The sequence below is a fragment of the Eschscholzia californica genome, unplaced genomic scaffold (assembly GCF_041429995.1).
Source record: "Eschscholzia californica isolate CP2 unplaced genomic scaffold, dmEscCali1.0.p SCAF_1, whole genome shotgun sequence".
NCBI classification, from domain to species: Eukaryota; Viridiplantae; Streptophyta; class Magnoliopsida; order Ranunculales; family Papaveraceae; genus Eschscholzia; species Eschscholzia californica.
Window position 1 is genome coordinate 56,338,741 of NW_028238198.1, and position 12,833 is coordinate 56,351,573.

The 12,833-nt window shown below is 36.5% G+C and overlaps 1 protein-coding gene across 1 annotated transcript; it reads right to left on the reverse strand.

The window, feature by feature from the left end:
• Positions 1–8,234: 8,234 nt before the first annotated feature.
• On the reverse strand, positions 8,235–11,214 carry LOC147567743 (uncharacterized). The gene is made up of 3 exons (XM_086654333.1): positions 10,081–11,214; positions 9,935–9,993; positions 8,235–8,711 (listed from the first exon to the last, which is right to left on the reverse strand). The coding sequence occupies exons 1-3, from the start codon at positions 10,892–10,894 to the stop codon at positions 8,463–8,465; spliced, it is 1,122 nt and encodes a 373-aa protein (XP_086510459.1). The 5' UTR covers positions 10,895–11,214; the 3' UTR covers positions 8,235–8,462.
• Positions 11,215–12,833: the final 1,619 nt, after the last annotated feature.

Genomic DNA, 12,833 nt, shown 5'->3' on the forward strand with positions numbered 1-12,833 from the left:
AAGACAACCTTTTTATATAGACATTTGGAGGAAGACATCTACATGAGGGAACCAGATGGTTTTATTGCTAAAGGACAAGAAGACCTAGTGTGTAAGTTGCAAAGGTCCATTTATGGACTTAAGCAAGCATCTAGGAGTTGGAATCATCATTTTGATGAAGCAGTCAGTTCTTATGACTTCATTCAAAATGATGATTGTTGGGTTTTACACCCTTATACTAATGTCAATGGCGGAAATAAGACATTCAATGTCTACATTAGTGTTCCCGGGATCACATGCATAAGCCCATAATAATATTAAGCAAAACTAGAAGATGAATACCTTATTCGCTAGTTTTCCCTCGAACCTTTCCAATTGCTTTTGAGAAGACCAAGAGCTTCAAAATGTAGCTCCTCTAATTGGGACACGAGCAATCAACTTGATATCCCACCTTGTTGTTAGCTAGCACACCAATGGTGGTTGGAAGAAGAACACCTTTCTTCTTTGACTAGATAGATAGTAATGGGAATTAGCTCACTTTCTCCTCTCTACTTGATGTGGTAGAGTAAGAAAGCTTAGAGACAAATTCCACACCTTATTCTATGCCCTAAGAGTGTTTATATAGAACCTTAATAAGAATCCACCTCCTTTTAGGTTTCCTAAAACACCCTTTAGAATAAGATTTAGGGAAATTATCGAAAATAGCAACTAGTTGATATTTTCTCAATTCCCTAAGGATATGGCGTCCAAACCCGGCCAAAATTGGCAGATTTAATGTTCATAACATAAGGAAACGTCCCTCAAAAAATCAGCCCAATCCGAGCCCTAAAAGTACCCGAATCGGTTTAGGCCCAAAACCCCATTTTTGGGCTTTTTGTACTATCTTTGCCTAATTTCTCTTTAGGCCCATGAGATATATTTATGGGACATTCACATTATTATATCTCACTCCCACCAGTCATATCCTAGATCAAATTTACACTCTTATGTGTAACCCATTGTAGGATCCGGTCGAAGTTAGCCGCGAATTACTTCGTAATTCGACGATCGTGGTTGGTTTCTAGCTTAAACTCCACGACCCCAAAATCAACCGGACTTGATGATCTTCTTCATCAATTGTCCTAGCCGAAAAATTGCTCGCATTGCATCCTTTGTCGAAGGACATCTCCTTCAACTCCTTCAATGATGATCCATGTGTTTACATGAGGTATGAAGGAAGCATGGTGGTATTCTTGGTTTTATATGTGGATGACATATTGCTTATCGGGATTGATATTGGGGGTATGACAGCCACCACAATTTGGCTTGCAAGTAATTTTGAAATGAAGGATTTTGGTCAGGCCAGCTATATCCTTGGGATCAAATTATTAAGGGATCGTCAGAGAATAATATTGGGGTTATCACAAGTGAGATATGTAGAGAAAATTCTGGCGAGATTTTCACTGGAGGATTCCAAAAAAGGTTTATTACCTTTCAGGCATGGGACTAGTCTTTCTAAAAAGCAGTCACCTCAGACTGATGTGGAAAAAATGCGAATGAGCGAAGTTCCTTATGCTTCGGCAGTAGGAAGTTTGATGTATGCTATGCTGTGTACATAGCCAGATATCTGCTTCGCGGTTGGTGTTAGTAGATTTCAATCTAACCCATGTATGACTAGCGATTAAGCACATATTCAAGTATCTTCGGAGAACGAAAGATTATGGGTTGTGCTTTGGCAATGAGGAGTTATGCTCGAATGGGTATACTGATTCTGACTGGCAAGCGGACGAAAGCAGGAGAAAATCTACATCCGGGTATGTCTTCACTTTAGGTGAAGGAGCCGTCAGTTAGAGAAGCAAGAGACAGTCGTGTATTGCAGATTCAACGATGGAGGCAGAATACATTGCTGCATGCGAAGCAGCAAAGGAAGCGGTTTGGTTGAAAAACTTTTTGATGGGTTTGAGAGTAGTTCTCAATGCAGATGGTCCAATGATTCTTAATTGTGACAATACAGGAGCTATAGCTCAATCTAAAGACCCTAGGGACCACGGAAAGAGTAGGCACATAGAACGCAAGTACTACCTACTAAGGAGTATTGCAAAGCGTGGTGACGTATCAGTTACCAAGATCGCTACTGTAAACAATCTAGCGGATCCGTTTACAAAAGCATTGCTAGAGAGAGTATTCTTACCTCACATGGAGAGTTTGGGTTTGAATTCGGACAGACTCGTTTGATTGGTGCCCTTGTAGTTGTATACCACAACTATAAGTGCAAGTGGGAGATTGAAAGAAAATTTGTGATAAGACATTTAGAATTCTGAAATTTAATATCAACTTATACATATTCATGAGACTTATGAGCATTTAGTATTTGCATTTGTATGTTTCATATTGTTTGCAGGTTATATGTATCCATTATCGAAGTCCATAGTATTCATCGGTATCTAGGATTGATACGAGGGAGATGGAATACTTCTTGATATGACATCGATATAAATGAGTTCGCAATTTTATCGACTTTGAGAATCGTCGATATGGAAACTGTAGCATCACATACTCCGCTACAAAAGGAGTGGCTTATCTCAACCATCGGAGTGGGAGTCTCTGGTATACGGTGTTGCCACACTTAGGTGGGTCGAACTGGATCACCGTAATGAAATACGTCGTAAATGGTCACATAAACGTATGGTTCATTACATCGATTCCAGATATGAGTACACTGTCACAAGGTGAATAGTGACGGTTTTATCGACTTTGGAATCGTCGATATGGAAACTGTAGCATCACATACTCCGATCCAAAAGGAGTGGCTTATCTTAGCCATCCGAGTGGGAGTCTCTGGTATGCGGTGTTGGCACAGTTAGATGGGTCCAACTGGATCACCGTAATGAAATACGTCGTAAATGGTCACATAAATGTATGGTTCATTACATCGATTCCAGATATGAGTACATTGTCACTAGGTGAATAATGACAGGACTATTATAGTCTAGTATGGACTGGGAGTGTCTCTTTAGGCAGCATTAACTTAAGTGATCAACCCCAGGCTGGGAAAACGCATGTGTCTCTTCACGAGATAAGATCTAAGTAGTTATATGCTGGTTACTAATGGACTAACAAGATGTAAATGATCCTCCGTGGTGACAAACCATTTCCGGAGAGACATTCACGGATGCTCAACATGCAATATACTTAATGTCCGATGGAACGAAGTGTTCTAGCTTTCTTTATTGAAACGGGAGTCAAGACGATATCCTATGGTGGACGTAGATAAGTCCTGTGGGTTGATGGACCCACTTGGTCGATTCAATAATAGGCTTTGGATCCTAATCTTAAAGCTCTAAACCGTTGATGCACGTTAAGGGTATTTCAGGAAAGAAGAAGAGATAAAACTAAAGATAAGGATTAGGGTTTAGAGAAAGCATTGGAGGTGGGGCCCACATGGGGGAGGCGGCACACCTAGGGGTAAAACCCTAGGCGCCTAAATCAACTCCCCTGACCTATAAAAACCCCCCTCTCCATTCTCTAAAAACACACACATTCTCATTTTCTAAAATAGATTAGAACCTCCTTTCAGTTTCTTCTTCTTTTGCTTATACTCTTTCAGGTTGACTTCTCCACTGAGGTCTAGCATCATAATTGGAGGAGTTCATTAAGATTAAGAAACTAAGGGGAAGCATTATCTTCTAGTTGAAACCCTACTTCAATTCAGAAAAACTGCAGTTTTACTTCGTAACAGAAACATGCAGATTAGAGCACCTTCGGAGCCGAATTGGCCTAGAGCTATTTCTGACAAAGTTGTTCAGCTACGATTTCCAGTCGATCCTGAAAGTGTCAGAGCATTCAGAGTTATATCCGGAGAGTTGTAGCTGAAATACTACAACAGTACAGATTAAGCATAAATCAGAGAGGTTGCGGATTGGTTTTATTTCTTATTTATTCCATCTACAACTCTCAGGTATGATCTAATATTATCTTTTTGATTGCTTCATGTTTATAGAACATGCTAAACATTCTTTTTCCGCTGCATAGTAGAATAATTTTATTTTTACCGTATTTTACCAACATCTATTTGCCAAGTTTTTAATAGTCAACTCTCTCCGATCAAGCCACCACTCTTTGGTGTAACCCATTGTAGGATCCAGTCTATGTTAGCCGCGAATCACCGAAGTGACCCGACGATCGTAGTTGGCTTCTAGCTAAGCATTACGACCCCTAAATTGACCGGACTAGATGATCTTTCGGATAAGGTCATCGTTATTCTATCTAACAAATTGAGCGCATTTTCATCTTGGTAGAAGGACATCTCCTTCAGACTGAAATGACATATCCTTCACGTTCGAGCATTCAATTCTTTTCAAAGGCCCCCTTGAGAAGAGGAAACGTTGCCAAAGGTAGGTTGGTTATCCAACTTTCATAGTCGTCTGTCTCCTGGAGAATTGTTTGACCGTTGTACTGTGACCGAGTAACCCTTCTAATAATCATAGTTCAAGCTTCGTTACGAAGTAGGAGATGTCTAGACTTTTAGGTGCATCTGACTAACCCATTCACTAAATCTAAGTCTAATCAACATGTTGCTAGATTTTGTTTAGGTTACTTGGTGGAGTCAGCTTGATTGTGTTTGTTTTCCTATAGGATATTCGTAGTGATTCATTAGTTTTTAAAAAAAATAATGTGTTTTGTTGTAGAACATCCTTGGTCACCGGCCTCTAGTTTATGCCCGATAGATACTATATTTTTTTCTAAAAATATGATACAATATCTTGGAACACTTTTTTCCTAAGGTGTTACGAAGTGCAATACGTCATCCACACCAGTTTCTATCATACAATTCTATTTTTTTTTTTAAATGTTTCTTTATTTTTCTCAAGTAATATATGTAAATTTTCAACAAAAAAGAAAGTAATATATGTAAATACTTACATGTTTAGATTCAGACATACTACTGTTTGTCTGAAACAAGTAGATGTTTTTTTTTATATATATATACTTGTCTATTCATTGCCTTTCTTTTTTCTAAGGTAAAATATATACTCTTCTGTGTAAAAGAGACACTTGTCAGTCTAAAACAAACACTTGGTTGTTTTTATTATATTTTTTTATTTTTTTGGTGGAAGCCCAGAACATGAACCTTAATAACATAATAAGTTTACTATTAACACAAAATAGGTCAAAAGTTCAGAAATATACAAATTTTGAAATACACCGAACAAATCATTTTTGCATACACTATTTTATAGAATTTCCCAAATAAATCACTTTTGCATAACATCGTTATCTTATTGCATTAAACAAAATGTAAATAACCTTATACATTTTAGTGTTGAACTTCACGCAATTTAGTTTGTGTTCCGTACAAAACAAATTTATTTTTACATATATCTACACATTCACTAAACAATCAATACATTACTGTTACATTTGTGTATTTGTACGAGGCAAAACAACTATTAAAAAAAATGAACTTTTTACCTATTTTATATTAAGTTTAAACCTTATCCCAATACATTCTTTTTCTTACTTTAGGCGGATCGCCCACGGATCCTAAATATAAAACCTCGAAGAGGCGAACACAATAATGAAAATATTTCTTGATCTCGATGAGTGGAGCTTGTTCGAAATTCATAAATATTTTCGTAAAATTTGCTCGAAAATCTTAGCGACTGAGTCATGTATTGTTTTCCCTAGTTTACAAAAAAAATTGTGATTTCGTACATTTTGTTAAAGGTGAATCATGTACTGTTTTACCCTAGTTGCACCACAAAACTATGTCGTAGTTGATTTTATGCCACAATCTTGTGGATGACTTTAAGATTTCCAAACAAAGTCTTGTTCCTATATTTCTTTGAGAGACAAATGCTAAACAAAACTGTGCAATAGTTTTAAACAAATTATTTACATTGTTGCTAATCAAGCTAATCAAGCTAATCAACCTAATATTAAAATAACTATTCACTTTTTTTTTGTTGAAGATAATAACTATTCACTTGACAGTTAAAGAACATATATTTTTTATAAAATTATAATAAGTTTTTCTTTATAAATGATAAGAATTTTTTTTACATGAAATATCTTTTTAATAAAAGTTTATTTTTACGGTAAATATAAATTCTATCTTTTCTTGACAAACAAGAGATAAATTCTTTTTTTCTCATTCTAGGAAAAATGGGTCTTTCCTTCTCTCAAGCGGTTTACATTTTTTTCTATTTACCTTTTTGGTGTTTCTCCATAGGTGTTATTAGCAACTTAAGACATGTTTCGTATAGTAGCATCCTTTTTAAAAATTTGGGTCTTTGATATAAGAAGAGCGATGTTTAACAAAGACAGTGCATTAGATAGGGAGAGCAAGCTTTTTAGGTTAGGGAGAGATAAATACTATTTTCAAAAATATCCCAAAATTAAACATTAGTCCCTTCTTAAAACTATGTCTGGTCAAAAGAGAGAAACCCTTGAAACTAATGGATAGGACAGAGGTCTTCTAAACCTTTGGTATAGGTTCAAATCCTATTGGACTCAATTTATTTCCATCTATTTTTTTACCTGTTCGACCAAAAGAGATAGAAACCCTTGAATTTGTTCGTTTGGATGAGAGAGGGATAGAGATGGAAACCCTAACCCTAGAACCTTGGCCTAGAAAGACTAAATAATTCAATTAATTAGACATGATGTAACTCGAAAATATATAAGCGACATTTACATACATGAAGTTTCGCTTAGCATAAACAAAAATTCATGAATGAAAATAGTGAAAATTTTCATACTAGAACCACTGAAAAGTTCAACAAATTTCGTCCAGAGCGGGTGAAAAAACAGACTAATTCAGTCGAGCTGCGCGAAATTTGTTGTCTTTTTCATTCGACCCAACCGAAAATCCTTTACTAAAACAAAAACGACCTAAAACCCTAAAAATGTTTGTACAACCATAGAGTAAGACAAGAAAAGATTTTTCTTTGCCTGAATATTATCTTCATTATATATATCTTCCTTTAAGTCGATATCTTCCTTTAAGTCGATATCTTCCTTTAAGTCGGTGTCCTTGTGTTAAGTCGATGTCCTCGTTTAAGTCGATGTCCTCATTTAAGTTGATGTCTTCGTTTAAGTCGAAGGACTCTTCTTTCTTGATGTAGGTTGCCTCCTTCATTAATGGTGGTTACTCATCCGTGAGATCTTGAGGCATCATTAAAAGCTTGTAAACTAAGACAATAAACTTATGCTAACGGTGATATTGATAGTAGTGATCGATATTAGGGTTGGGTTGTTTATGTGAGACAAAACTATAAGTGAATAGAATATTAGATCTATCGTTAATTTTTATTCAAGTCCTTATATTTTTGTATTATTTATTAAGTGATCCTCAAAACGTTCTCCTTAATCTAATTTGGTAAAGGAAGAGCAAATACATAAATTGATCTTTCTAACGCACTGCCTATACCAGATACCACTCTTCCTATACCAAACACCAAAATTTGGCATGTATTATTAATCAGATGTTTTCAGAAAGAATCTGTTCTTGATTTTCTATTTGGTTGAATACCTCCTCTAATTTCATCTATAGCTTAGAAGTCTCAAGTACTCAACTAAGCTTGATGTACTATATAGATAGAGTAGCAAGGTTTTTTGTACGAAATAAGGAACTCATTCAGAAATTAAAGGGACTTGTTTTAGTCTATTACTACTCACAAAATCACTATAAAACTACTCGAGAGTCAACCCCATGAGAAACATTTTTCGAAGATTCAATCCCTTCCGAAAACCTTCCAAACAGGAGCAGAAGATAAACACAAGTTAGAGCTTTTGCGGTATTTAAAACCTTTTTTTGCTGTCTTTTTCTTCAGAGAATGAACAAAGAGTAACCTACAAAAAACAAAAAGATATCTAGGGGTTTCCGTGGAGATCTTGGAAGAGAAATTCAAAATGAAAATGGACCAAGAAGAAAGGGGTGGTGAGTTCGTAAAACAGGGCGGCGCCAGGAGCAATTTTGCAAATATCAGGGGCCCCTACCTAATAGCCAAAATGCGGCTCCTTTAGGAGCACCCTAATCTAAATTAGCAGTCGACATGCCAGGTGGCAGGCGCTTAGAAGGACTGGAGACAAATTGGTGATACTTTTTGGGGACCAAATCTTGGTCACTAGAAGGATTTGTAACTGATGAAATATGTCATAACCGGACTTACTGTGCCCAGTGCCCTGTGCAGGAACAAGCAATATCGTCGACTGCCAAGAAATGTACAAGATGGCAAAAGATGTACACGAAATAAGCATTGAGCTTAGCACAGTAAGTAAATGTAAGCTTACCCATTAATATACCAATGTTAATAGTGAAAATAATGTCTCTTCCACACTAGATTAATGTGAACACTCTAGTTGAGAATCATTTCAGATGAAATTATTTTCTAGAGAAGAATGAAGATCTACCAATATCAAAATTGCCTCCTAAAAGACAAATTGCTCCACTAGAATTATATAGATGAAGACGGAATGGGAAGAAACCCATCTGATAGTTCTTACTTGTCTTGAAGATCAGGCTTCTTGGACTTCAACGAAACAAACTCTTCCAAGCCAAGAGTCCTTTTTCTATTGTTAGTTTTACAGGCTCGAAAGGTGGACGACACCATGTCAGCTCTTTGAAAGCTGTTCATTTCCCAGAAAGAAGAGACACTAGTTGGTTCTAGGATTTCATTTCGACAAGCAGGTGAAGGAGTTTCTATCTCATCTTGGTTTAGTACAACATTACCATGAGTTAAACGAGAATCCTGAAAATACAAAGAGAACGCATGATAAGCACTAGTGACGAAAGAACAAAACAATTTAAGATTGAAGAGATTCCAACAGCATCGGTATATCCATTACAGTTATAACCTTATCCAGAAATGTCTTATTTTCTTTGTGACAATTTTATCCGTCCTGACCCGCATTTTAAACCTTAAAGGACGAAAAGTAGAACCCTAAATAAACAACAATAAATGGCCCAAAACGGGTCATGAAACAACTGTATCTTTATTTAATACCTATAAACTACAATATTACGAAAACTTGTACAGTTAGCAGCCCCACAAGATTATCTATCAGTAAGCAATTACTACTGAAAACTAAAATTAGAGTATACTATTGCTCCGGCAAAGAAATAAGTTAACAATGATATAAGTTTTGACGTATGCAGGGATGAAATTAAGATGAAACTCTTAATTGAGCTCGAAGTTGCAAATCACAGCATTTTGTGTGTGCTGTTGGGTGGGTAGCCCTCCCCAACATGCATAAGCTGAGATTTCAGTTGTCTAAATTAGTATAGTTTAGGGTGATGTATCTGAAACTTCATAACATTAGCTTTGATGAGATATTTGTTCTTAAAAACAAGGAGATCTTGACACCGGGGAATAAAATTTCGGTTTCGGTGGAAATTTCGGTAACCACGGAAATGTAAATATTTTGGTCATTTCGGCCGAAATATTTCAAAAGTTTATTTCCTTGATCAGGCATTGTGAAGAGAAAGTTCGATGGAAAATTCAGTAGGTATGGAAATGAAAATATTTATATCATTTCGGCCAAAATATGTCGAAACTTAACTTCTTGCTTTTCACCTTGTATTTTGAACTTGTATTCCACTATCTATGTAGATATGAAGTTTCTCACATTTTAACGAAGTTTGTTGATCTAAGATGCTTAAACACATATAAAGATGTGGATTCACATTTGTCAGCAAAACCAAAGGATGTATTTCTAGTCTTTGATTGTTTTGACCTAATAAGAACAACAAAGAGCATGATAATGGGTAAGATTTTTCATTCAATAAAAGGTTATTCCTTCTGTCGAATTGGATTGGATTATAACATTATGTCTTTGTTGTATAAGGCTCCAGATTTACCCGGTTTGTGTTGGTAGTCAGGCTAGGTTATTTGTTTATTCTTTGCCTCTGGTCTGGTCTTCTTAATAGAGTGAATAAATCTAGCATTACCTTTTAAAAGAAAAAAGTTCATACCTCACAAATTCTACTAGCATCATCATCATCACCCCAGCGACTTTCATGGGAAGTGGTACCTGGCATATTACAAAACAAGCAATTTCAGTTAACTCTTGAGTGAGATATATGAAAGATTAGGATTTATGGTTTGTCGAGAAAATTACTTCTGGTTCTAGAAAGAGAACTTCTGCCATGAAAGACTCTATACATAGGCCATTGATCCACAGAGAAATGTTGCCTTTGATCTTCCCCATTGATCAGAGCTTTCGAGTTCAGGTTTATCAATTTCTTATCATTATCTTCTTCCAAGGAACCAGAAATGTATTCACTTACTGTAGTTTTCTGATCCAATGACTTCTTTGGACCAGACAAAATTGTAGAAGAAGATGGTGATAGGGGAATTCTGTTCTGATCATCAGTTACTAGAGTCTTGTTGTGGCTTTTAGAAAACCTACCTCGTTGCAAGAAAGGGTTTTTCTTCATTTTCTGCTGTTCTCTTTTCTCCTTCACTACTTGACCCAGATCTCCTTTTCTCCCTTGAATCTCTGAACAATCATTCTTAAGCTGAAACGACCCAAACCCAGGAAAGGTACAATTAACAGGATCTGTTTTCGAACTATGATTTTCATTATGGGTTTTAAGAAGTTGATTAAGAAAATAAGTTGTATGGCCATTAGTAATGGAAGTTAGGGTTTGGGGTTTATCAGTTTGGATGGTAGTCCGGTTGCACACTTGGGTAGCACCAAAACCAGTCGTGGAAGATGAATTAACAGGAATTAATGGTACAAATGAAGCTTGTTCTTCATCATTGATTGTCTCAACTGGAGAAATGAGTTTCGAATTCAAACGACGAACCCATGAAGATTTTAGAACTTGAGGAATACCCTCGTTTTTTTGGTGGCAATGAACCGACTGATCAATATCTTTCCACCAATTGCTACTACGTTTTTTCTCGACGGAGTTTCTTGAAGATTTCATAACATGTAGATAGACTTCAGAGAATTGTAAAAATTCCTCAAAGAAGATGAAGATCGTTAGTATAACAAAAAGAATAAGGTTATAAATACAATGATTGAGTGGGGTTATAGTGGTGGTTTATGATCAACCTCTAGTAACATTCTGCGTGCCCTTTGGGGTTTTCTAAAGCTTTAGAACACAGCTTAGAGCATCTCCAATGGGTCACTCTAACAAACACTCTAAAAATCTAGTTGTCAAGTGTCAAATAAAAATTCTCTTTCCTAATGTCAATATAAAGACACTCTAAATTTGTTTGGTCTCCAATTGAGATCTCTAAAGTCTCTTACTTAATAGACATGTCACTCTTAAATTGAATATGAAAAAAATAGCTGAAAATTAAGGTTTTCTATTGGTTGGAATTATAAAGTAACAAGAGTCTTAAGTAGACACTCTCATTTTAGAGTTTCTCTCTCTAGACACTCTATAATAAATGTGTCCACTTCATAATAGAGTGTTTAACAAAGTGTTCCATTGGAGATGGTTTTTTAACAAAAACTCCAAAAAATCATATGTGGCACTCTAAGTGTTAGAGATTGAGTGTCCCATTGGAGATGCTCTTAGCCTTTAAGATTCTCACAACGGTAGATTTAGGGGTTCTCTTCAGGGTCGGCCCTACCGCTAATGGGCCCAAAGCCATTTACAATTTTGGGGCCCTCAATGTAAGTTGTTTTAACCGCTTTATGAAAAATTACTAAAAAAATGAACTTGTGACGACATAAACCCTGATCAGTTTGGTTGTAAACAAGTATATGGACCAAGTTACCAATTACACTTTTGTATTGAATATTGAACATAAGTAATAAAATAACCTTAAATTCTTCATCAAGAGGTGGGCGTTCGTGGCTTTGGGTTGGGGTCGGCCCTGGTTCTCTTTAACATGTGCTATAAGTGTTGTAAGTGGAGCTAGAGATTGTTGTTGGGGGAGCTATTATAGTTGGGGAGCTATTATGGTTGGTAAAAATATATAAGAGTTTTTAATTATTATTTTAAGGGTTATTTCCCAAATAGCCCCCAACTTTACGACAAGCTTCCTGCTTAGCCCCCTACTTTATCAAAAATATCCAGATGATCCTGTTTTTCAGTTACTGTTATATGTCTGTTAACTAGTCATCACCTCTCTCTCCTCCATCTCATCACCTATCTTTCCTCCAGATCATCACCTCTCGCTGTTACCTCATTGTCTTCAACGGTGAAGGTCATCGGTCGACCAATTTTCCGGTCGACGACCTTCAAAACATAAAAAGAAAAACATGCTTTTCTCTCTTCTCTCTCATGTTCTCTCTCTGTCTAACTAATCTCTATCTCTCTCTATGACTCTGGCGAAGGGGAGGAGCCCCTTCGTCGGAAAAACCAGACCTTCAAGGTCTGGTTTGATACCTGACTCGGGCTGGTTTCAAACCAGACTGGGATCTAGCTTCAACAACCAGATCTCGGTCTGGCTGGTTCAAACCAGACCTTGAAGGTCTGGTTTTTCTAGCGAAGGGGCTCATCCCCTTCGCCGGAGTTATAAAGATTGGAGAAAGAGAAGAATTGGTTAAAGAGAGAGATTGAAGAGAGAGAGAGAGAGAGAGATTAGTGAGGGAGAGAGGAGAGAAAGAGAGAGATATTAGTTAGATTGAAAGGGAACAAGAGAGAGGAGAAGAAAAGATGAGAGGAAAATTGACTGATCGGCGACCTTTGCCGATGAAGACGTGAGGTGGCAGAGGGAGGTGATTTTTTACCAAGTAACATTGACAAAAGAATATTTTGGTGAATCTTTTTTTGACTATTTTGTGATTTTTTTGTGAAGAGAATGGATATGTTATATCTCAATGTAATCACACTTTTTCACCAAATTTCAAAAACGGAAAAAAACTTTACTAATATGCCTAGTTTTGTCACCATGTTTTATTCGTTTAGG

What these genes read in the sequence shown, in the direction of transcription:
- LOC147567743 (XM_086654333.1), bottom strand. Translation starts at nt 10,894, where the DNA reads ATGAAATCTTCAAGAAACTCCGTCGAGAAAAAACGTAGTAGCAATTGG. An exon ending in TTCTCTTTCTAGAACCAGAA is followed by an intron (nt 9,994 to 10,080) that starts GTAATTTTCTCG and finishes GTAATATGCCAG; the next exon opens with GTACCACTTCCCATGAAAGT. An exon ending in ATGCTAGTAGAATTTGTGAG is followed by an intron (nt 8,712 to 9,934) that starts GTATGAACTTTT and finishes TTGTATTTTCAG; the next exon opens with GATTCTCGTTTAACTCATGG.